Source organism: Oncorhynchus nerka, linkage group LG13 (assembly GCF_034236695.1).
Source record: "Oncorhynchus nerka isolate Pitt River linkage group LG13, Oner_Uvic_2.0, whole genome shotgun sequence".
In the NCBI taxonomy this organism is placed as follows: Eukaryota; Metazoa; Chordata; class Actinopteri; order Salmoniformes; family Salmonidae; genus Oncorhynchus; species Oncorhynchus nerka.
Window position 1 is genome coordinate 77164072 of NC_088408.1, and position 25160 is coordinate 77189231.

At 45.2% G+C, this 25160-nt stretch overlaps 2 protein-coding genes across 2 annotated transcripts; both read left to right on the forward strand.

The window, feature by feature from the left end:
• Positions 1-329: 329 nt before the first annotated feature.
• Positions 330-8632, forward strand: LOC115140195 (platelet glycoprotein Ib beta chain-like). Its single transcript, XM_029678386.1, is given in 3 exon segments — positions 330-472; positions 7740-8368; positions 8370-8632. Coding segments are annotated over 3 exon segments (720 nt in total). The 5' UTR covers positions 330-420; the 3' UTR covers positions 8409-8632.
• A 91-nt stretch (positions 8633-8723) lies between these two features.
• Positions 8724-23733, forward strand: dhx37 (DEAH (Asp-Glu-Ala-His) box polypeptide 37). The gene is made up of 26 exons (XM_029678387.2): positions 8724-9522; positions 9761-9895; positions 10126-10295; positions 10435-10547; positions 10706-11066; positions 11189-11337; positions 11471-11563; positions 11655-11751; positions 12008-12121; positions 12355-12670; positions 12757-12833; positions 12926-13052; positions 13147-13223; positions 18491-18723; positions 18839-18950; positions 19058-19164; positions 19328-19516; positions 19709-19833; positions 21495-21611; positions 21752-21924; positions 22039-22153; positions 22248-22385; positions 22678-22772; positions 22937-23010; positions 23091-23188; positions 23280-23733. The coding sequence occupies exons 2-26, from the start codon at positions 9787-9789 to the stop codon at positions 23354-23356; spliced, it is 3456 nt and encodes a 1151-aa protein (XP_029534247.1). The 5' UTR covers positions 8724-9522; positions 9761-9786; the 3' UTR covers positions 23357-23733.
• The last annotated feature ends 1427 nt before the right edge of the window (positions 23734-25160 follow it).

The window sequence follows — 25160 nt, forward strand, 5'->3', positions numbered from 1 at the left end:
GTAGACGGTGAACCTACGAGCCGTTGTGGGGAACGTTTATCCTGGGTTGCACCCAGAGAAGTAGGAGCTTAGCTGCTAAGCTAGTGTACTGTGGTCTGTCACATACAGTATGGTAAAATACTGTTGATCTGTGGATAGTTTGTAGAGATGTATCAATAGGGGCCAGTAGTGTTAGTATTAACTGTATCCATACACCCCCCTGAAGCTTAAATATGGCTTCCCTGACAGGAGCCTCTATGGCAGCGATAAGGAGTCAAATGCTGCTGACATTAAATAAATATGTTCTTCCTGTGTCCAATCAGTAGTGTGTGTCAACCATATGTGAGTGTCAGGGTGCTTTATCAGTGCAGGCCAGCTTGGACTTTTATACACTCTCATGCCTCTGAGTGATGAGTTGCAAACCACTCCTGCTATGAACACATGCAACAGCTACGACCACACACTCCTGCTACGACCACACACAACAGAGAAGGTAAGGCACCCTCTCCTGACCATAACAAGACCATAACACCTTTCACTATGACTGTAACGTAACTGTTTCATTAGGCTTTCTCTGTGTATGATATCACAAGCATGATAAATATGTGTACGCAAACAATCAAATTTGATTTGATTGGAGAATGGTCTAAAATGTCAGAAAAACCTGTCAAAGATAAATTCCAGTGGTAGTTATAAAAATGTCTGACAACTATGTTTCCTCTTTAGAAAACAACTACTACGGAGTATAACTGAATTGTTATTAAGATCAAAGGTTAGATATCATTTTCAAATCCTCATATACACTCCATGACCAAAAGTATGTGGACACCTGCTCGTCGAACATCTCATTCCAAAATGATCTGCATTAATATGGAGTTGGTCCCCCGTTGCTTCTATAACAGCCTCCACTCTGCTGGGAAGGCTTTCCACTAGATGTTGGAACATTGCTGCGGGGACTTGCTTCCGTTCAGCCACGAGCATTAGTGAGGTCGGAACTAATGTTGGGCGACTAGGCCTGGCTTGCATTCCAATTTTTATTATTATTTATTTTTACCTTTATTTAACCAGGTAGGCTAGTTGAGAACAAGTTCTCATTTACAACTGCGACCTGGCCAAGATAAAGCACAGCAGTTCGACACATACAACAACACAGAGTTACACATGGAATAAACAAACATACAGTCAATAATACAGTAGAGAAAGTCTATACAGTGTGTGCAAATGAGGTGAGATAAGGCAGGGCTTTACCTAGCAAAGACTTGTAGATGACCTGGAGCCAGTGGGTTTGGCAACGAGTATGAAGCGAGGGCCAGCCCACAAGAGCATACAGGTCGCAGTGGTGGGTAGTATATGGGGCTTTGGTGACAAAACGGATGGCACTGTGATAGACTGTGTCCAACTTGTTGAGTAGAGTGTTGGAGGCTATTTTGTAAATGACATCGCCGAAGTTGAGGATCGGAAGGATGTTCAGTTTTACAAGGGTATGTTTGGCAGCATGAGTGAAGGATGCTTTGTTGCGAAATAGGAAGCCGATTCTATATTTAATTTTGGATTGGAGATGCTTAATGTGAGTCTGGAAGGAGAGTTTACAGTCTAACCAGACACCTAGGTATTGGTAGTTGTCCACATATTCTAAGTCAGAACCGTCCAGAGTAGTGATGCTGGACAGGCGGATAGGTGCAGGCAGCGATCGGTTGAAGAGCATGCATTTAGTTTTACTTGCATTTAAGAGCAGTTGGAGGCCACGGAAGGAGAGTTGTAGCTCGTCTGGAGGTTAGTTAACACAGTGTCCAAAGAAAGGCCAGAAGTATACCGAATGGTGTCGTCTGCGTAGAGGTGGATCAGAGAATCACCAGCAACAAGAGCGACATCATTGTTGTATACGGAGAAGCGAGTCGGCCCGAGAATTGAACCCTGTGGCACCCCCATAGGGATTGCCAGAGGTCCGGACAACAGGCCATCCAATTTGACACACTGAACTCTATCAGAGAAGTAGGAGGTGAACCAGGCGAGGCAGTCATTTGAGAAACCAAGACTGTTGAGTCTGCCGATAAGAATGTGGTGATTGACAGAGTCGAAAGCCTTGGCCAGGTCGATGAACACGGCTGCACAGTAATGTATCTTATCAATGGTGGTTATGATATCGTTTAGGACCTTGAGCGTGGCTGAAGTGCACCCATGACCAGCTTTGAAACCAGATTGCATAGTGGAGAAGGTACGGTGAGATTCGAAATGGTGAGTAATCTGTTTGTTAACTTGGCTTTCGTAGACCTTATAAAGGCAGGGTAGCATAGATATAGGTCTGTAGCAATTTTGAAGAGGGGTATGATCGAGGCAGCTTTCCAATCTTTGGGAATCTCTTTGGGAATCTCAGACGATATGAAAGAGAGGTTGAACAGGCTAGTAATAGGGGTTGCAACAATTTGTAGAGTTGTAGGGGTCCAGAACATCAGCTATCTGGATTTGGGTGAAGGAGAAATGGGGAGGCTTGGGCGAGTTGCTGTGGGGGTGCAGGGCAGTTGACCGGGGTAGGGGTAGCCAGGTGGAAAGCATGGCCAGCCATAGAAAAATGCTGATTGAAATTGTCAATTGGATTTATCGGTGGTGACAGTGTTTTCTAGTCTCAGTGCAGTGGGCAGCTGGGAGGAGATGCTCTCATTCTCCATGGACTTTATAGTGTCCCAGAACTGTTTTGAGTTTGTGCTACAGGATGCAAATATCTGTTTGAAAAAGCTAGCCTTAGCTTTCCTCACTGCCTGTGTATATTGGTTCCTAACTTCCCTGAAAAGTTGCATATCACGGGGTGATATTTGATGCTAATGCAGTACGCCACAGAATGTTTTTGTGCTGGTCAATGGCAGTCATGTCTGGAGTGAACCAAGGGATATATCTGTTCCTGGATGGGGCTTGCTTATTTAAGATGGTGAGGAAGGCACTTTTAAAGAATAACCAGGCATCCTCTACTGACGGGATGAGGTCAATATCCTTCCTGGATACCCGGGCCAGTTCGATTAGAAAGGCCTGCTCGCTGAAGTGTTTTTGGGAGCGTTTGACAGTGATGAGGGGTGGTCGTTTGACCGCAGACCCATTATGGATGCAGGCAATGATCACTGAGATCTTGGTTAAAAACAGCAGAGGTGTATTTGGAGGGCAAGTTGGTTAGGATGATATCTATGAGGGTGCCCGTGTTTACTGATTTGGGGTTCTACCTGGTAGGTTCATTGACAATTTGTGTGAGATTGACAGCATCAAGCTTAGATTGTAGGGTGGCCGGGGTGTTAAGCATGTCCCAGTTTAGGTCTGCTAGCAGCACGAGCTCTGAAGATAGATGGGGGGCAATCAATTCACATATGAAGTCCAGGGCACAGCTGGGGGCAGAGGGTGGTCTATAGCAAGCGGCAACGGTAAGAGACTTGTTTCTGGAAAGGCTTGAATTGTTTGGGTACAGACCTGGAATATAAGACAGAACTCTGCAGGCTATATCTGCAGTAGATTGCAACTCCGCCACCTTTGGCAGTTCTATCTTGTCGGAAAATGTTATAGTTAGGGATGGAAATTTCAGAGTTTTTGGTGGTCTTCCTAAGCCAGGATTCTGACACGGTTAAGACATCCGGGTTGGCAGAGTGTGCTAAAGCAGTGAATAAAACAAACTTAGGGAGGAGGCTTCTAATGTTAACATTCATGAAACCAAGGCTTTTACGGTTAAAGAAGTCAACGAATGAGAGCACCTGGGGAATATGAGTGGAGCAAGGCACTGCAGGTCCTGGATTAATCTCTACATCACCAGAGGAACAGAGGAGGAGTAGGATAAGGGTACGGCTAAAGGCTATAAGAACTGGTCGTCTAGTACGTTCGGAACAGAGAGTAAAAGGAGCAGGTTTCTGGGCGCGATAGAATAGATTCAAGGCATAATGTACAGACAAAGGTATGGTAGGATGTAAATCAAATCAAATCAAATCAAATGTATTTATATAGCCCTTCGTACATCAGCTGATATCTCAAAGTGCTGTACAGAAACCCAGCCTAAAACCCCAAACAGCAAGCAATGCAGGTGTAGAAGCACGGTGGCTAGGAAAAACTCCCTAGAAAGGCCAAAACCTAGGAAGAAACCTAGAGAGGAACCAGGCTATGTGGGGTGGCCAGTCCTCTTCTGGCTGTGCCGGGTGGAGATTATAACAGAACATGGCCAAGATGTTCAAATGTTCATAAATGACCAGCATGGTCGAATAATAATAAGGCAGTCCTACCTTAAGATGAATTTGCAACCACGTACCTATGTGAGAGTAGATTCTCTGCCCTCACTAGCATGACAACTAAATACAGGCACAGACTGTGTGTGGAAAATGATTTAAGACTGAGACTCTCCAATACAACCCAACATTGCAGAGTTATGTGCATCCTGTCAAGAACACCCTTCTCATTAACCTGTGGTGAGTTATTCTCAATTTACGATAAACAAATAATTTTTTATATGTAAGATGGTTAAATAAAGAGCAAAATGATTGATTATTATTATTTGTGCCCTGGTCCTATAAGAGCTCTTTGTCACTTCCAACGAGCCGGGTTGTGACAAAAACTCACTCATTCTTATGTTTAATAAATGTACCGTATAGTGTGTGTGTGTGGCAGGCTTACAATGATGGCAAAAAAACAACATTTGAGAGTGTGCTGACCCTGGTGCTAGAGGGGGTACAGCTGGAGGTTGAATGTTTGAAGGGGTACGGGGACTATAAAAAGTTTGGGAACCACTAATGTAGGTGAACACAGTGCATTAGAAAAACATGTAATAGGTCACAATGACCTCACTGTGTTAGAATGTCTATAGCTATTTAGTGTGCGTGTGTCAGCATGTTAACGTGATATCTACTGTACAGACATTCAATAACAGATCAGTGATTTTCTAAATGGCTGTCACACAAGAAACATTCATGGTGTTCAGATAGTTGATAAGACTCCTCCTACTAAATAAATACATTGGAGGTAAACCTAGGCATTGAGTGATGATGAGAGAGATATTGTCTCTAGACACATTTAAACCAGGTGATGTCACCGTATGTGTGGGAGATTGAACAAAGTGGTTGGCTAAGGCATATTGAGCAGGGCTAGAGCCTCTACAGTGAAATAAGACAATAATCACTAACCAGAACAGCAATGGACAAGGCATATTGACATTAGGGAGAGGCATGCGTAGCCAAGTGATCACAGGGGTCCAGTGAGTAGATTAGGCTAGCTGGAGACAAGGCGATTCAGAGAGCTAGCAGGCCGGGGCTAGCAGAAGGGCCTTAGAGGAACATTGCGACGGAGGAAGTCAGTTATAGCCCCCTCGTGCGGTTACTTCAGTATACCAGTCGTGGTGTATTAGTAGGGTTTCATCCCTAAGGTGTTCAATGAGGTTGAGGTCAGGACTCTGTGCAGGTCAGTCTAGTTCTTCCACACTGATCTCGACAAACCATTTCTGTATGGACCTCGCTTTGTGCACAGGGGCATTGTCATGCTGAAACAGGAAAGGGCCTTCCCCAAACTGTTGCCACAAAGTTGGGAGCACAGAATCGTCTAGAATGTAATTTTATTGTGTAGCATTAATATTTGCCTTCACTGGAACTAAAGGGCCTAGTCCGAACCATGAAAAACAGCCCCAGACCATTATTCCTCCTCCACCAAACTTTAAAGTTGGCACTATGCATTTGGACAGGCAGCTATGCATTTGGACAGGCAGCTCCTCCTGGCACCCGCCAAACCCAGATTTGTCCGTCGGAATGCCAGATCGTTTCCATTGCTCCAGAGTCCGATGGCAGCGAGCTTTACACCACTCCAGCATTGCATATATCCATAATAATAATATTGTTACATGATTTCGCCTGGATCAGGAAAGTTGATATCTCATTCGCTGACAGCATTCTCTGCACAGCAGCAAGATCGAATTTCAAAAGTGAAACATTGTTTCTTGATGTCTGACAGGCAGACAGCAAGGTTTATACAAACCATCACTGTAGGAAATCAAATGCTAGCCCATAAGCAAGAGGAAATGAAATGCTAGCCCATAAGCAAGAGGAAATGAAATGCTAGCCCCAGAAGCAAGAGGAAATTAAATGCTAGCCCAGAAGCAAGAGGTAATCAAATGCTAGCCCAGAAGCAAGAGGAAATCAAATGTTAGCCCAGAAGCAAGAGGAAATCAAATGCTAGCCCAGAAGCAAGAGGAATTAATGGATTAATAAATGTCATAGCGTTTATAACATTGGGCGCGAGTCAGAGATAGAATGTTGGTCCAAATTGTCCGTTAGCTCAGGGCTTTGGAGTACAAGTGTGTGAATCCTTCAGTGGTGGAAAAAGTACCCAATCATCATAATTACTCAAGTATATTTAAAACCAAATAGTTTTAGACTTTTACTGGGTGACTTTCATTTTTACTCAAGTATTAAAAGTACATGTAATTGCTAAAATATACTCAAGTATCAAAAGTAAAAGTATTAATAATTTCAAATTCCTTATATTAAGCAAACCAGAAAACACAATTTGTGTGTTTTATAACCTTCCAGATAGCCAGGGGCACACTCCAACACTCAAGACATAATTTACTAACAAAGCATTTGTGTTTATTGAGTCCGCCAGATCAGTGGCAGTAGGGATGACCAGGGATGTTCTCTTGATAAGTGTGTGAATTGGACCATTTTCCTGTCCTGTTAAGCATTCAAAATGTAAGGAGCACTTTTGGATATCAGGGGAAATGTACACTGTATGGAGTAAAAAGTACATTTCTCTTAGGGAATGTATTGAAGTTAAAGTAAAAGTAGTCAAAAATATAAATAGTAAAGTAAAGTACAGATACCTCCAAAAACAACGTACGTGGTACTATAAAGTATTTTTACTTAAGTACTTTACACCAGCGGAATCCTTAGCCCAGGGCTAACACTTAACCCAGGTTAACAAATGTTTGTGTGAACACTGGCTAAGCTAGCCAGGTCATTTCTACAATGTGGTGCCTTTTGGACCTCATAACTCCAGGAAAAAGGGCACATATTTTTTGGGTGGTGCATTTTCCCAACTTGTTAGGTGCATAAACCCAACAGGGTGGAACCTAACAGGCTGGACACTTGAAGCCCAAATTAGCCATAGCTCTGTGAGTGAACAACGAACAAAAGGGATATCAGTCACACATAAAAATATCTTAAATAAAATAATAATAAATACAATAATTATGAAAAAAAAATTTATCAGAGAGAATTTAACTTGGACTATAAAATAATGAAGTAAGATTGTAAATATGTTATTAGTTAAGGCTTATATTTCTCGTGGAAGTTGATGAATAACACCCAGGAACATGGCAAAAACGCCTACATCCATTGAAAATAAGATTTTAAGATCCATATTTTGGTGTTCTTAAGGTAAAGGACATCTGACCTTATATTTAAAGCATTTTGGAATCCACATTTAACACTAAATAAGAAGTGATATTTCCTGTGGACAGAAAAGGGTACCACAGTGTAGGAATGACCCCGCACAGGGCCAGTCTAGCCTGATGCTAAGAACAATGCAGTGTGAAAAGGCCTTTTGGGTTGCTATCTCCCTTGCTTGGAATGATACATATTCTATTTTAATGACTAATTTCACACTCACACTAAACTTATATCTGGATCCCTCACATGGCAGAGACATCTACAGACATGAGTTATTGTATTGTATTGTTTCTCCTCTACCCTTCCAGTATGACAGTATGACTCTCTCTCTCTCTCTCCATCCTTTCACCCTCCCTCCCTCTCCAGAGTTGGCAGTGATGATGAGGGGTTTCCTGCCATGTGTGACCCAACTCCTGGGTCTGCTCCTCCTCTTGCTGACCCCAGGGAGGGTTGAAGGGTCATCAGGCTGTCCCTCGTCCTGCACCTGTCATGGTGGTCAGGTAGACTGCAGCAGCCGCACCCTCACCACCTCCTCTTTACCCTCCCACTTCCCTCCTGCCAGCATCGAGCTCCGTCTCCACGACAACCAGCTGACCACGCTCCCCAACGGCCTGCTGGACTCCCTTTCCTCCCTCCGCTCTGTCTCTCTCCATGGCAACCCCTGGGCGTGTGATTGCGGTGTGCTCTACCTGCGTTCCTGGCTGCTCAAACAGCCTGTCGACTATGTGGGACACAGCAACGTCACCTGCAGTTCCCCTCCCGGCCTGCGGGGAAGGCTGGTGGTCTACCTGGCTGAGGAGGAGGTTTTGGAGTCCTGTCACTACTGGTACTGTGACCTGGCACTGGCCTCCCAGGTCTTTCTGTTTGTGTTTGTGGCGGTGCAGGTGGGGCTGCTGGGTGCCATGGTCGTGTTCCTGAGGAGGTTTGAAAGGCTGTCCCATGAGGCACGAAGGACCACAGAGGAGAGCTTCGCTGGGGGGGTAGGGGCTTATGAGTAATAGTGAGTATGAGCCCCTGAAGGCCAGCAGCATCTGAAGAGGGGTGGGAGTGGCCAAGTAGGCAAGGAGGGAGAAGAGGGAGAGGAAACAGCAAAAGGCAGAGTAGAGAGAGAACCTTAAAGGGGTCAAGCTGGTGAGCTTGAAGGGGGACTCACAGGACAAGAAACATGGGCAAATACAAGTGGCTGTGCATTTATTTTCTGGGGATTCTTTCAATATGTTTTATTGCTTGCATCACTCAATAAAGCTGTTAAAATAATACATCAGGCTTTGAATACATTGCAGATAGAGATAACATTTAACTTACAATAATACTGTATTGTGTTATCATTTCTTAAATGGGTGTATTTTTAAAGGTTTGGGATGTACATTACCAGTCAAAAGTTTAGACACACCTACTACTCAAGGGTTATTCTTTATTTGTACTATTTTATACATTGTATAATAATAGCGAAGACATGAAAACTATGAAATAACACATTTGGAATCATGTAGTAAGCAAAAAAAGTGTTAAACAAATAAAAATTTATTTTATATTTGATATTCTTCAAAGTAGCCACCCTTTGCCTTAATGGCAGCTTTCTTCACGTTTGGCATTATCTCAACCAGCTACAGTTTTTTTTATTCGACGGCTCGCCATTAAAGCTAGTTAAAAGAGTAAAATTATGCTTTTTCAGCATGAATGGAGGATGCTTTGTGTAGGACCCGGTCCACGGCGACACAGAGTTGGTACTGTCTTTGGTATTACTACTAGGCACAACAACCCTAGACGACAGTGCAGATCTGGCGCCCGCTATCGTCTGCCTAGGCTACTTTAGACCTAGGCTATTCCATACACTTCCACACAGAACAGTTTAGCACATCATCATACACATGTGTCATATTAGCAATTGTACGTCTGTTTCATCGAATAAAAATGCGTTATTCACAGGAACGTTCAAAGATATTGTAATCGATAAATACATAACCATAGCGTTCTGAAAAAGAGGGCGGAACTTTCATACAGATCATGTATCAGTATCGGAACATAATGTGTGACGGACCCAGGCTTAATGTTGTATACACGTGAGATCCTGGAAAAGTTTCAACAGCGAGCTGGACGGCATTTTGTCTTTAACGTTTTTGCGCCATACATTACCATCATTTCTACGGTGAGTGTTGTTGTTCGTGTTTTGTATTAGCTAGCCAATGGAGTTAACGTTAGCGTTTCACAAGAATACTTTTGCTAGCATCAGTAACGTTAGCTACCGTAGCTGTTTAGGCTCTTTCTACCAGCGGCTACATTTTTTTCAAAACCGCTTAACAACGCATTAGTACAGATATATTTAAATGGGAACTTGTAGCACTCACCTCCCTGTCAATGCGATGCTCTGCTTGTGCGATCCACAGAGCTCCTGTCTGTTACGTGCCGTAAGATGGGGCGACTGAGGAAGAGGCACAACTGGAAGGGACGGGAGCAGAACGAGACACATCCACCTCCAGAGGCCAAGGAGGAGGGGAAGACTGTTGTAGTGGAACTCAAAGGTACAACACTTAAGCGCCTGTGGCCCGATGGCTCTCAAAATATGTAGGTACACACGAGGGTGGTGAAGGGGAGAGATACATGGTAACTAAGTATGAACATTTTTGCACTCTACTGTTAAGTCGCTCTGGATAAGAGCGTCTGCTACTAAAATGTACGACTACTGTTCGTGAGGCTGGTGTTGTAATGGGTGTGATTCTTGTGTACTCATGATACTGTTCCCTGTCCACAGACGGGGGCAACCTAAAGGGGGTGGACGAGAGCAATGCCCTGGTCCTCCCAGCCACCAAACCCAAGAAGAAGAGGGGCATTGAGAAGGCCCTTACTAAGAAACAGCCCCTTACCAAGAAACAGAGGAAACATCTACAAAAAGTCCTGGAGGTCAAAGAGAAGAAAGCCAAGGTAACATTCTCAATCTGCCTTCTCTGAGTCAGACCGGGCCAGTTTCAGTCAAGTATAATTATGAAGTGTGTCATTTGAAATAGTTCTGCACAAAAACATGAAACTACACTATTCATCATCTTCCTCCTTTGACTTCCAGAGAGTAGACATCCTAGCCAAACTGGCCGAAGTGCAGCTGCCTGACTCTGAACTGAAGCTGCTCTACACCACCTCCAAATTGGGCACAGGAGACAAGCAGTACCAGACCAAACAGTAAGGCAGTGGGACTGTCACACCATTGTAGCAGCATTTGGTTTAGTTATGCTTTCCATAAGCTCAGGTTGACTGATGAACAATGATATTCAGTTGGAGTGATTCGTGTCCTGGTCAACTGAAGGCTTGTGTGTGATCCTCTGTGGTGACTTTCTCAGGACTCCTGATGAGGTAGATGACGGAGCCTCAGGGCCCAGGATCAGCAGCCTGAGTGGAGCCAACAGGAAGAGAAAACGAAGAGCACGAGAGGAAGAGAAGGCAGAAGAGGAGAGTAGTGATTTGGACTCATCTGATGAAGAGATGGATGACGGCACAATGGGGAATAGAAGCGTGGAGGCCACTAATGTCTCAGAATCTAAAGAGCCAGCCTCCTCCTGTCAGGAGAAAGAGGTGGAAGAGATAGAGAAGAAAGAAGAGAAAAAGGAGATGAGCGAGGAGTCAGGCCCTGCTCGGGCCTCCAGTAAAAAACCATCCGAGCCAGCAATCTTCATCTCCGTGGACAGACTGCCAGAGATACAGGTGTGTGTTTCTTGTGGTGTGTGTTTCTCATGCACATTCTCTTTTTTTTTCAAGCCGTGTGCATTTGTCTTTATTTCTCCTGCTGTGTGTGCGCATGTGTGTTTGTCCTGCAATGTGTGTAGGATTCCCGTCTGAGGCTGCCAGTGCTGGCTGAGGAGCAAGTAATCATGGAGGCGGTGAGAGAGAACAGTTTTGTGGTTCTGTGTGGAGAGACGGGAAGTGGTAAAACCACCCAGGTACCCCAGTTCTTGTACGAGGCTGGATATGCCAGGTAACACACACATCCTGCTCTTCTTTTTCTCTTATTCACCACTTATCTTGTTGTATGTTTATTTGAAGCCTTTTTTCACTCCACTAATACCATCATATCTCTGTTTACCCCTCTCCCTCCTGTTTCTCTCCAGTGGCACTGGAATCATTGGTGTGACAGAGCCTAGGAGAGTGGCAGCGGTCAGTATGTCCCACAGAGTGGCCAAAGAGATGAACCTGTCTACACGGTACACACACACACACACACAATGGTTAGTGTTTGGATTTCGTTTCCAGTTGTGTCTGAGGCTCTCTGTGTGTTTGGTTGTCTGTTGTTAGGCTGGTGTCGTACCAGATCCGTTATGAGGGGAATGTGACCAGTGACACCAAGATCAAGTTCATGACAGACGGAGTCCTGCTGAAGGAGATTCAGAAGGTAATCCTCCCACCCCCTCTCCTTATTCTCTATCCTTCCCATCACTTGTTCCATCCTTCCCCATCCCTACCTATCTGCCCCCAATTTTTTCCATATTTATTGTATGACTCCATTCTCAGTCTATTTGCCTCAGTCACCCAAATGGCACCCTAGTCCCTTTGTTGCACTACTTTTGACCAGAGCCCGTAGTGCGCTACTGTATAGGGAATGGGGTGCTATTTGAAATGCCATCTAAGTTTGTTGCGCTCTGCTGTAGGACTTCCTGCTCCAGAGGTACAGTGTGATCATCATAGATGAGGCCCATGAGAGGAGTGTGTACACAGACATCCTGATTGGCCTGCTGTCACGCATCGTACCACTCAGAAACAAGGTCAGACAGATGGGGTTAATTTTTTGTTGTTGTTGATGTTCTTCTTTTAATAAGTGACTGGGGGTTCCTGACACCTTGGGCCTGTTACTTAATATATGCACAACTGTTATGTAAAGATTTATAAACTATTTACTCGAAAATGTGTTTAATAATGATTTATTAGCAGACTTCTCTACCCAACTTGCTGTTGCCCTTATTTTCCCCTACCCTGTTGTTTCCTGTGTGTCATACAGAAAGGCCTCCCCATGAAGCTGATAGTGATGTCAGCTACTCTGCGTGTGGAGGACTTCACAGAAAACAGGAAGCTGTTTCCTACTCCTCCTCCCGTCATTAAGGTGGAGGCCCGTCAGTTCCCTGTAAGCGTCCACTTTAACAAACGGACTCCTCTGGAGGACTACACTGGAGAGGTGTTCCACAAGACCTGTAAGATCCACCGCATACTGCCCCCTGGGGGTATCCTGGTGTTCCTGACGGGACAGGCTGAGGTCCACTCTGTCTGCAGGAGACTGCGGAGGGCCTTCCCTCTCAGGAGGGGCAATACAGCTACTGGTATGTTGAAAAAAGCTGTATTATTATTATATATTTTTATATAGTCTTTACACCGTGTAAAATATATGACTGTGTGTTCTGATAAGGTGAGGGAGAGGTGGCAGCAACAGACTCCTCAGATGAGATGAAGAAGTTAAAGAAAGCCAAACATAAGAGAACTGTGGTATGTACTACTTAGTTATTCTGTCACTGTGTTGAGAAGTATGTGAGTGAATGTTTTAATGCTATTTGTGTGTGGTTTCTGTGTGTGAGTAGTCCCTGCCCCGTATTGACCTGGATAACTACTCAGCGTTGCCGGTGGATGAGGGGGATGAGGACCGTCTGGCGGGGATAGATGATGAGGGGTCAGACCTGGAACTAGGAGACGATGCTGCAGACACAGGTAAGAAAGAGAAAAGGACAGCTAGGTGTATGTGTTGCCCTACAGCTCTCAGGTGTGTATCCTTGATTCGTATGTTCTCTTTCCGTGTCTGTAGAGGAGAAGGCGGACCCGTCCCTCCCTCTTTATGTCCTCCCCCTCTACTCTCTCCTGGCTCCAGAGCAGCAGGCCAAGGTAAGACGGCCACTTGGCACAAGAACTCTACAGTAGATGAAGTGATATCGTTGCATTAATGCATGGATATTTGATCTGTGTCTGTCTGTGCGAGCTTGTCCTTGTCTGCATGCTTATTGTGCAGTTGAAGTTGGAAGTTTATACACCTTAGCCAGATACATTTAAACTCACTTTTTCACAATTCCTGACATTTGATCCTAGAACAATTCCCTGTCTTAGGTCAGTTAGGATCACCACTTTATTTTAAGAATGTGAAATGTCAGAATAATAAGTGTTTTTCAGCTCTTATTTATTTCATCACATTCCCAGTGGGTTAGAAGTTTACATGCACTCAATTAGTATTTGGTAGCATTACCTTTAAAATGTTTAACTTGGGTCAAACATTTAGGGTAGCCTTCTACAAGCTTCCCACAATAAGTTGGGTGCATTTTGGCCCATTCCTCAAATCAAATTTGATTTGTCACATACACATGGTTAGCAGATATTAATGCGAGTGTAGCGAAATGCTTGTGCTTCTAGTTCCGACAATGCAGTAATAACCAACAAGTAATCTAGCTAACAATTCCAAAACTACTACCTTATAGACAAGTGTAAGGGGATAAAGAATATGTACATAAAGATATATGAATGAGTGATGGTACAGAGCGGCATAGGCAAGATACAGTAGATGGTATTGAGTACAGTATATACATATGAGATGAGAATGTAAACAAAGTGGCATAGTTAAAGTGGCTAGTGATACTTGTATTACATAAAGATGCAGTAGATGATATAGAGTACAGTATATACGTATACATATGAGATGAATAATGTAGGGTATGTAAACATATTAGGTAGTATTGTTTAAAGTGGCTAGTGATATATTTTACATTTCCCATCAATTCCCATTATTAAAGTGGCTGGAGTTGAGTCAGTGTGTTGGCAGCAGCCACTCAATGTTAGTGGTGGCTGTTTAACAGTCTGATGGCCTTGAGATAGAAGCTGTTTTTCAGTCTCTCGGTCCCAGCTTTGATGCACCTGTACTGACCTCGCCTTCTGGATGATAGCTGGGTGAACAGGAAGTGGCTCAGGTGGTTGCTGTCCTTGATGATCTTTATGGCCTTCCTGTGACATCGGGTGGTGTAGGTGTCCTGGAGGGCAGGTAGTTTGCCCCCGGTGATGCGTTGTGCAGACCTCACTACCCTCTGGAGAGCCGTACGGTTGTGGGCGGAGCAGTTGCCGTACCAGGCGGTGATACAGCCCGACAGGATGCTCTCGATTGTGCATCTGTAGAAGTTTGTGAGTGCTTTTGGTGACAAGCCAAATTTCTTCAGCCTCCTGGGGTTGAAGAGGCGCTGCTGCGCCTTCTTCACGATGCTGTCTGTGTGGGTGGACCAATTCAGTTTGTCTGTGATGTGTACGCCGAGGAACTTAAAACTTACTACCCTCTCCACTACTGTTCCATCGATGTGGATGGGGGGGTGTTCCCTCTGCTGTTTCCTGAAGTCCACAATCATCTCCTTAGTTTTGTTGACGTTGAGTGTGAGGTTATTTTCCTGACACCACATTCAGAGGGCCCGTCAGGAAGTCCAGTACCCAGTTGCACAGGGCGGGGTTGAGACCCAGGGTCTCGAGCTTGATGACAAGCTTGGAGGGTACTATGGTGTTGAATGCCGAGCTGTAGTCGATGAACAGCATTCTCATATAGGTATTCCTCTTGTCCAGGTGGGTTAGGGCAGTGTGCAGTGTGGTTGAGATTGCATCGTCTGTGGACCTATTTGGGTGGTAAGCAAATTGGAGTGGGTCTAGGGTGTCAGGTAGGGTGGAGGTGATATGGTCCTTGACTAGTCTCTCAAAGCACTTCATGATGACGGAAGTGAGTGCTACGGGGCGGTAGTCGTTTAGCTCAGTTACCTTAGCTTTCTTGGGAACAGGAACAATGGTGGCCCTCTGACAGAGCTGGTGTAACTGAGTCAGGTTTGCCACAACTTTGGAAGAATGCTTGGGGTCATTGTCCAATTGGAAGACTCATTTGCGACCAAGCTTTAACTTCCTGACTGATGTCTTGAGATGTTGCTTCAATATATCCACATAAATGTTCTACCTCATGATGCCACCTATTTTGTGAAGTACACCAGTCTCACCTGCAGCAAAGCACCCCCACAACATGTTGCCACGTGCTTCACGGTTGTGATGGTGTTCTTTGGCTTGCAAGCCTCCCCTTTTCCCTGCCAAACATAACGGTTATTATGGCCAAACCGTTCTATTTTTGTTTCATCAGACCAGAGGACATTTCTCCCAAAAATACGACCTTTGTCCCCATGTGCAGTTGCAGACTGTAGTCTGGCTGTTTTATGGCGGTTTTGGGGCTGTGGCTTCTTCCTTGCTGAGCGGCCTTTCGGGTTATGTCGATATAGGACTCTTTTTACTGTGGATATAGATACATTTGTGCCCGTTTCCTCCAGCATCTTCACAGGGTCCTTTGCTGTTGTTCTGGGATTGATTTGCACTTTTCGCACCAACGTACGTTCATCTCTAGGAGACTGAACGTGTCTCCTTCCTGAGTGGTATGACGGCTGCGTGGCCCTATGGTGTTTATACTTCCGTACTATTGTTTGTATAGATGAACATGGTACCTCCAGGCGTTTGGAAATTGCTCCTAAGGATGAACCAGACTTGTGGAGGTCTACAATGTTTTTTCTGAAGTCTTGGCTTATTTCTTTTGATTTTCCCATGATGTCAAGCAAAGAAGCACTGAGTTTGAAGGTAGGCCTTGAAATACAGTCACAGATACACCTCCAACTGACTCAAATGATGTCAATTAGCCAATCAGACGCTTCTAAAGCCATGACGTCATTTTCTGGAATTTTCCCAGCTGTTTAAAGGCACAGCCAACTTAGTGTATGTAAACTTCTGACCCACTGGAATTGTGATACAGAGAAATGATCTATCTGTAAACAATTGTTGGAAAACTTACTTGTGTCATGCACAAAGTAGATGTCCTAACCGATTTGCCAGAACTATAGTTTGTTAACAAGACATTTGTGGAGTGGTTGAAAAACGAGTTTTAATGACTCTAACCTGTGTATGTAAACTTCAGACTTCAACTGTGTCTGTGTTTCTAATCTTTGTGTCCAGGTGTTCCGGCCCCCTCCTCATGGTGCACGTCTGTGTGTTTCTAATCCTGTGTCCAGGTGTTCCGGCCCCCTCCTCATGGTGCACGTCTGTGTGTTTCTAATCCTGTGTCCAGGTGTTCCGGCCCCCTCCTCATGGTGCACGTCTGTGTGTTTCTAATCCTGTGTCCAGGTGTTCCGTCCCCTCATGGTGCACGTCTGTGTGTTTCTAATCCTGTGTCCAGGTGTTCCGGCCCCCTCCTCATGGTGCACGTCTGTGTGTTTCTAATCCTGTGTCCAGGTGTTCCGTCCCCCTCATGGTGCACGTCTGTGTGTTTCTAATCCTGTGTCCAGGTGTTCCGTCCCCCTCCTCATGGTGCACGTCTGTGTGTTTCTAATTCTGTGTCCAGGTGTTCCGGCCCCCTCCTCATGGTGCACGTCTGTGTGTTTCTAATCCTGTGTCCAGGTGTTCCGTCCCCCTCCTCATGGTGCACGTCTGTGTGTTTCTAATCCTGTGTCCAGGTGTTCCGGACCCCTCCTCATGGTGCACGTCTGTGTGTTTCTAATCCTGTGTCCAGGTGTTCCGCCCCCCTCCTCATGGTGCACGTCTGTGTGTTTCTAATCCTGTGTCCAGGTGTTCCGTCCCCCTCCTCATGGTGCACGTCTGTGTGTTTCTAATCCTGTGTCCAGTTGTTCCGGCCCCCTCATGGTGCACGTCTGTGTGTTTCTAATCTTTGTGTCCAGGTGTTCCGTCCCCCTCCTCATGGTGCACGTCTGTGTGTTTCTAATTCTGTGTCCAGGTGTTCCGGCCCCCTCCTCATGGTGCACGTCTGTGTGTTTCTAATCCTGTGTCCAGGTGTTCCGGCCCCCTCCTCATGGTGCACGTCTGTGTGTTTCTAATCCTGTGTCCAGGTGTTCCGGCCCCCTCCTCATGGTGCACGTCTGTGTGTTTCTAATCCTGTGTCCAGGTGTTCGGCCCCCTCCTCATGGTGCACGTCTGTGTGTTTCTAATTCTGTGTCCAGGTGTTCCGGCCCCCTCCTCATGGTGCACGTCTGTGTGTTTCTAATCCTGTGTCCAGGTGTTCCGTCCCCCTCCTCATGGTGCACGTCTGTGTGTTTCTAATCCTGTGTCCAGGTGTTCCGGACCCCTCCTCATGGTGCACGTCTGTGTGTTTCTAATCCTGTGTCCAGGTGTTCCGGCCCCCTCCTCAATCTGTGTGTTTCTAATCCTGTGTCCAGGTGTTCCGTCCCCCCCTCATGGTGCACGTCTGTGTGTTTCTAATCCTGTGTCCAGTTGTTCCGGCCCCCTCATGGTGCACGTCTGTGTGTTTCTAATCTTTGTGTCCAGGTGTTCCGTCCCCCTCCTCATGGTGCACGTCTGTGTGTTTCTAATTCTGTGTCCAGGTGTTCCGGCCCCCTCCTCATGGTGCACGTCTGTGTGTTTCTAATCCTGTGTCCAGGTGTTCCGGCCCCCTCCTCATGGTGCACGTCTGTGTGTTTCTAATCCTGTGTCCAGGTGTTCGGCCCCCTCCTCCTCATGTGTTTCTAATCCTGTGTCCAGGTGTTCCGGCCCCCTCCTCATGGTGCACGTCTGTGTGTTTCTAATTCTGTGTCCAGGTGTTCCGGCCCCCTCCTCATGGTGCACGTCTGTGTGTTTCTAATCCTGTGTCCAGGTGTTCCGTCCCCCTCCTCATGGTGCACGTCTGTGTGTTTCTAATCCTGTGTCCAGGTGTTCCGGACCCCTCCTCATGGTGCACGTCTGTGTGTTTCTAATCCTGTGTCCAGGTGTTCCGGCCCCCTCCTCATGGTGCACGTCTGTGTGTTTCTAATCCTGTGTCCAGTTGTTCCGGCCCCCTCATGGTGCACGTCTGTGTGTTTCTAATCTTTGTGTCCAGGTGTTCCGTCCCCCTCCTCATGGTGCACGTCTGTGTGTTTCTAATTCTGTGTCCAGGTGTTCCGGCCCCCTCCTCATGGTGCACGTCTGTGTGTTTCTAATCCTGTGTCCAGGTGTTCCGGCCCCCTCCTCATGGTGCACGTCTGTGTGTTTCTAATCCTGTGTCCAGGTGTTCCGGCCCCCTCCTCATGGTGCACGTCTGTGTGTTTCTAATCCTGTGTCCAGGTGTTCCGGCCCCCTCCTCATGGTGCACGTCTGTGTGTTTCTAATCCTGTGTCCAGGTGTTCCGGCCCCCTCCTCATGGTGCACGTCTGTGTGTTGTGGCTACCAACGTAGCAGAAACCTCTCTAACCATCCCGGGGATAAAGTATGTGGTCGACTGCGGTCGGGTCAAGAAGCGCTTCTACGACCGCGTCACGGGGGTCTCCTCCTTCAAGGTCTCCTGGACCTCACAGGCCTCAGCCAATCAGAGGGCAGGCCGGTCAGGCCGTACCGAACCTGGACACTGCTATAGGTCAGAACTGGAAAGGGGTGTTTAATTGTTAAAGTAAATGCTTTCACACCCCATTTTTAACCTCAATCATTTCTAACTGGGATAAAATTGAATGTGCTATGACTGTGTGTGCTAGGCTGTACTCATCAGCGGTGTTTGGAGACTTCAGTCTGTTCTCAGAGGCAGAGATCACCCGCAGGCCAGTTGAGGACCTGGTACTACAGATGAAGGACCTTAACATAGACAAGGTCAGAGAAATAACACATTGATTGATGCTGTAAAGAGGGAGAAAGTCTTCCTGTGAAATTAGTTAGACACTACCTATTTGGCTAATGGATTTTCCCTGTGTGTTCAGGTGGTCAACTTCCCATTCCCCACAACTCCCTCAGCTGAGGCGCTGGTGGCAGCAGAACAGTTACTGGTTTCACTGGGAGCACTAGAGGAGCCGCCACGCACCGGACGGTAAGCGGTTAAACCTGACTCACTCCATCTCACCCTTTGAGGTCACTGCTCAAAAACTCACTTCTCAGCAGGTATATCTGAGGTCCCCTCTTCAGATCCTCTACCTCACTATCCCCTCTTGCAGCAAACCCACCCACGATAAATCCATCTCTATCTGCTTTAGGGTTAAGGAGATGGAGCGAGCGCGTCTGAGCTGTCCCATCACCCCCTTGGGCAGGGCAATGGCGTCGTTCCCCGTGTCACCACGCTACGCTAAGATGCTGGCGCTAGGGAAGCAGCAGGACTGTCTGCCTTACGTCATCGCTGTGGTGGCTGCCATGACGGTCCGGGAGATCTTTGAGGATCTGGACAGGTGAGGGGCAGAGAGAGAGTAGAGGAAATGTGTGTTTATGGGATTATTCTAAAATTCATAGACATTAGAATAGCATGTGTTTCTGATCAAACAGTGTTTTGGTTTTGTTACTTATTGTGAAATGCATATTTAAACAAGATCCTAATGTGTTTGTGTCTCTACATTCTCTCTCCACCGTCTCTATTGGTCCAGACCTGCTGGTAGTGAGGATGAGAGCTCCAAGCTGGCCCAGCGTCGAGCCCGGCTGGCCCAGATGAGGAGGCTGTGGGCTGGGCAGGGAGCCTCTCTACTGCTGGGGGACCTCATGGTCCTGCTGGGTAAGGCTGGAGTGTGAGCGTATGAGGGTGTGGTGGTGGTTTTCTTTGTGTGTGTGTTCTGTACACTACCGGTCAAAAGTTTTAGAACACCTACTCATTGAAGGGTTTTTCTTTATTTTTACTATTATCTACATTGTCAAATAAAAGTGAAGACATCAACACTATAAAATAACACACATGGAATCATGTAGTAACCAAAAAAAGTGTTAAACAAATCAAAATATATTTTAGATTTGAGATTCTTCAAATAGCCACACTTTGCCTTGAGAGCTTTACACACTTTTGGCATTCTCTCAACCAGCTTCATGAGGTTGTCACCTGGAATGCATTCAATTAGCAGGTGTGCCTTGTTAAAAGTTAATTAGTGGAATTGTTTTCTTAATGCGTTTGAGCCAATCAGTTGTGTTGTGACAAGGTATGGGTGGTATACAGAAGTGAGTCCTATTTGGTAAAAGATCAAGTCCATATTATGGCAAGAACAGCTCAAATAAGCCAAGAGAAATTACAGTCCATCATTACTTTAAGACAAAGTCAGTCAATACCGAACATTTCAAGAACTTTGAAAGTTTCTTCAAGTGCAGTCGCAAAAACCATCAAACGCCATGATGAAACTGGCTCTCATGAGGACCGCCACAGAAATGGAAGAGCCAAAGTTACTTCTGCTGTAGAGGATAAGTTCATTAGAGTTTACCAGCCTCAGAAATTGCAACCTAAATAAATGCTTCAGAGTTAAGTAACAGACACATCTCAACATCAACTGTTCAGAGGAGAATCTGGCCTTTATGGGTGAATTGCTGCAAAGAAACCACTACTAAAGGACACCAATAAGAAGAGACTTGCTTGGGCCAAGAAACACGAGCAATGGACGTCAGACTGGTGGAAATTAGTCCTTTTGGTCTGGAGTCCAAATTTGATATTTTTGGTTCCAACTGCTGTGTCTTTGAGACGCGGTGTGTGTGAGAACGGGTAATCTCTGCATGTGTATTTCCCACAGTAAAGTATGGAGGAGGTGTTATGGTGTGGGGTGCTTTGATGGTGACACTGTCTGTGATTTATTTAGCGTTTCAAGGCACACTTAACCAGCATGGATACCACGGCATTCTGCAGTGATACGCCATCCCATCTGGTTTGGGCGTAGTGGGACTATCATTTGTTTTTCAACAGGACAATGACCCAACACCTCCAGGCGGTGTAAGGGCTATTTTACCAAGAAACAGAGTGATGGAGGGCTGCATCAGATGACCTGGCCTCCACATTCCACCGACCTCTACCCAATTGAGATGGTTTGTGATGAGTTGGACCGCAGAGTGAAGGAAAAGCAGCCGACAAGTGCTCACTATATGTAGAAACTCCTTCAAGACTGTTGGAAAAGCATTCCAGGTGAAGCTGGTTGAGAAAATACCAAAAGTATGCAAAGCTGTCATCAAGGCAAAGGGTGGCTATTTGAAGAATCTCAAATCTAAAATATATTTTGATATGTTTAACACTTTTTTGGTTACTACATGATTCCATATGTATTTTTTTCATAGTTTTGATGTCTTCACGATTCTTCTACATTGTAGAGAAAAAAAAAAGAGTAACCGTTGAATGAGTAGGTGTTCTAAAACTTTTGACCGGTAGTGTACTACATGTGTCTGTTAAAGTATGATGGGTTACCTCAGGTGCTGTGGGTGCGTGTGAGTTTGCTGGCTGCACTCTTAAATTCTGTGAGGAGAATGGACTGCGGTATAAAGCCATGCTGGAGATCAGACGACTTAGAGGACAGCTCACCAATGCAGGTACACACACAAATAAATCAAAGTTTATTTGTCACGTGCGCCGAATACAACAGGTGTAGACCTTCGAGTGAAATGCTTACTTACAGGCCCTAACCAACAGTGCAAGTCTTAAGTAAAAACTCTGTCCTCTCCTTCAATAGTGAACTCAGTGTGTCCAGAGGTGGGTGTGTTTGTGGACTGTAAGATGGCTCCACCTACTGAGAGCCAGGTGGTGTGTTTACGTCAGATAGTGCTGGCGGGACTGGGGGACCACCTCGCCAGACGGGTACAGCAAGAGGAACTTCTAGACCCAAAATGGAGGAATGGATACAAGGTGAGTTCACCTATAATACTGATTGGTGAGGAAAGTTTTTTTGTTTTTATCTTTGTGTTTCTTAGTCCCATTTCTGATCCTGCTTGTTGATAGTGTTGTGTTAACCCTTTTCAGACCCCACTCCTGGATGAGCCAGTCTACATCCACCCCTCCTCAGCCCTGTTTAAAACGCTACCTCAGTTTGTGGTCTATCAGGAGGTCTTGGAGACCACCAAGATGTACATGAGAGGTAGGTGAAACACTTCCACTGATCATAGTACAGTTTAATGTCATCGATATTCCGTTATGCCAACCGCTGTTAACTAGGGAGATTTGTCTCTCAGGTGTGTCAGCGGTAGAACCAGAGTGGGTTCCCCAGCTCCTCACCCAGTACTGCCATTTTGGATCTCCTCTGGAGACCCCGTCGCCATGGCTCTGTGCCTCTACAGGCAGGGTCAAATGTCACTGTACCAGCACCTTTTGTGAGTCTGCTCTACACCATGCCTGTCCTTGTCACGTTCAGTAATACAGTATCCCCCTGGTCTGTGTGGGCTTTAACGTCTCTGATCTCTCTGGCTATGTCTCAATTCATCTTTCCTCAATTCCCTGAATCCCCTCATCTCCTCAACGTTTGGAGAGGAAGGTCTGAGGGGAGGGACCTTGGACCTTCTCTAATACAGTAGAAAAGGAGAGGAGAGAGGATGTGAAGAATCACAGAATCACAGAAACACTGATTGAGATTGAGCCTAACACTCTATTCCCTGTATTCTCCAGTCCGATGTGGCTGGCAGCTTCCTGCTATAGAGATGGATTACCCAGATGGCCTGGAACGATACAAACTGTTTGCCAAGTTTCTTCTGGAAGGACAGGTACTAAAAGCACTGTCTGCATCCCAAAGGGAACCCTTTAACCTATAAAGTGTACTCTATAGTGTCAGGTCAGGCCGTACAGATCTCTATGGGACAAACCTGGTTAGATGGAGTAAAACAGAGGTTGACTGCACTCACTTTTATTTGTGTGTCGTGTGTTTCAGGTCTGCCCTAAATTGAAGCAGCACAGCAGTTATCTTCTCTCAAACCCTTCCATCATGATGAAGACCTGGGCAAAGTAAGCCAAGTGTTCCTTTCACTACACCACATAGGATGGTCTGTCTGTGTTGATGCTTAATGTTGTTTTTCCTCTGTCAGACTCCAGCCCAGGACTGAGGCTCTGCTGGGAGCTTTAGTGTCAGAGAGAGTGGACTGCAGAGACGTACTGCTCTCATCCTGGAAGAACCACGACAAATGTACGTATTTGTGTCATTTCAATGAGAGACTGTCAAACGTGTCAAATAGTTTATCATGATGTTCTCTCTTCTCGTAATTTTCTCCTTCCAGTCCTCTTGACTGCGTACTGCCAGTGGATCCCTGAAGCTAAGCACCAAGACGTGGCCAAAAGCTGGCCTCCCATCTGACTCAGAGGACACTGATACCAGCTTTGCAGCCTGCCAAACCAGCCATACCAACACAGTGCCATCAACACAACCCCATTACCCATACCAGGGAGCCAGTTATCCATACCTCAGCCAGCCACACAACACACAGGACCTTTTGGCTGTTCTGTACAGAACTGTTCAGGGGAAGGGCCAATCTTTCACTTGGACCATGTGTCCCTCTCTGGTTGTGCTTTGATATATTTTTAAGACTGCTTATTTGTGCTAGTCTGAAACTGATGATTAGAATGAGATTTGATCAATGTTGGACAGAATGAAAATCCCAAAATCTTTTTGAAGATGAATCCTTAATCTTACCACGCAGTTGACACCCAAAATAAATACGAAGGCTTTTTTTATTTTTTTTATTGAAGTGAATTTATTAGTGTGTTTCCTGAAGATTTCTTGCATAGTAAGACTATCATATTTATTTCCCTCGCTCTACTTCTTAAACGATTGAGTACGAAACTAACTTCGAGGTACAGAACTCCCGAACTTAGATTGCTTAAATATTTTGGATAGCATTTATACTATAACAATATGTAAAATGATCTCCAATGTATTTCAATGGCAAAAAAAGGGCCATAAACAAAGTACCTCTTTCACCGTTTTAAGGCTATCAACTCCAAACCAACGTTGGAGATGTTCAGACTGACCCTACTTAGATTGCTTGTCAAAAGGTACTATTTAGGGCTCTATTCAGTCTGTCACTGAAGCGTTACAGATTGCGCGATTGAATTAAATGTAATTTCCGTCTCTGCTAATGTGGTAAAATTGCTTAAATTGCAATCATGCTGTAACTTCCGCAATATGGATTGAATGTACTTTTAAACTATAACCATTTTTAAATGAACATGTTTTTAAATAAGAACCATTAAAAATAGTGGTAGCTATTCAAAATGGTCCTGCTCTTTGGCCAATTAGGCAACAAAACCAACTTTAAAACTTTCAGGCTATCCTAACTTAAAATGTTCTAATATGGATACAGTGCTTCCAGAAAGTATTTAGACCCCTTGACTTTTCCATATTTTGTTACGTTACAGCCTTATTCTAAAATGGATTCAATTGTTTTATTTTGAGTTCAAGTCCGGGCTCTGGCTAAGCCATACAAGGACATTCAGAGACTTGTCCCGAAGCCACTCCTGTGTTGTCTTTGCTGTGTGCTTAGGGTCATTGTCCTGTTGGAAGGTGAACTTTTGCCTCAGTCTGAAGTCCTGAGTGCTCTGGAGCAGGTTTACAGATCTCTGTACACCTGGCTAACCTTTGTTTAAACAGCTGCTATTAGCGAAATGTGTCCAAAAGGGAATTTCAATCTAATAGGCTGTTGTAGTTTACACTTCCTCTTGTAATTGTAATGCGGGGAAGGGACAAACGATCTACCGAATGTATTAATTTTAAAATGTTGATTACTTCTCCTTGCTATTCACCTGATGACAAGGCATTTGGGGGAAAAAAACAATTTCTAACATCTGATTAGGGTCCCTGAGTCGACTGGGTGTGGGTTCCTGGGCAGGAAACGGTTTAAGACCCCTGCTCTAACACCTTTTTATATTTACGTAAATTGGCATACAACTACATGGATTCAATGCCAAACATAAGAACACAGTGGGAGACATTTTAAATAGCTTCTGCTCTTTAACTATTTCAGCTACAAACCTTAAAACAACATGAACATTTTCAAAACTTTATAAATTACAACTATTTTCATATAATACCCACTAACTATAACTCTTGCACTGTCCAAGCTAGAGACGGTAAGCCAACTATCACATGCTCAGGCTATCCT

What these genes read in the sequence shown, in the direction of transcription:
- dhx37 (XM_029678387.2), top strand. Translation starts at nt 9,787, where the DNA reads ATGGGGCGACTGAGGAAGAGGCACAACTGGAAGGGACGGGAGCAGAAC. An exon ending in AGGACCTTAACATAGACAAG is followed by an intron (nt 18,951 to 19,057) that starts GTCAGAGAAATA and finishes CTGTGTGTTCAG; the next exon opens with GTGGTCAACTTCCCATTCCC. An exon ending in ATCTTTGAGGATCTGGACAG is followed by an intron (nt 19,517 to 19,708) that starts GTGAGGGGCAGA and finishes CTATTGGTCCAG; the next exon opens with ACCTGCTGGTAGTGAGGATG.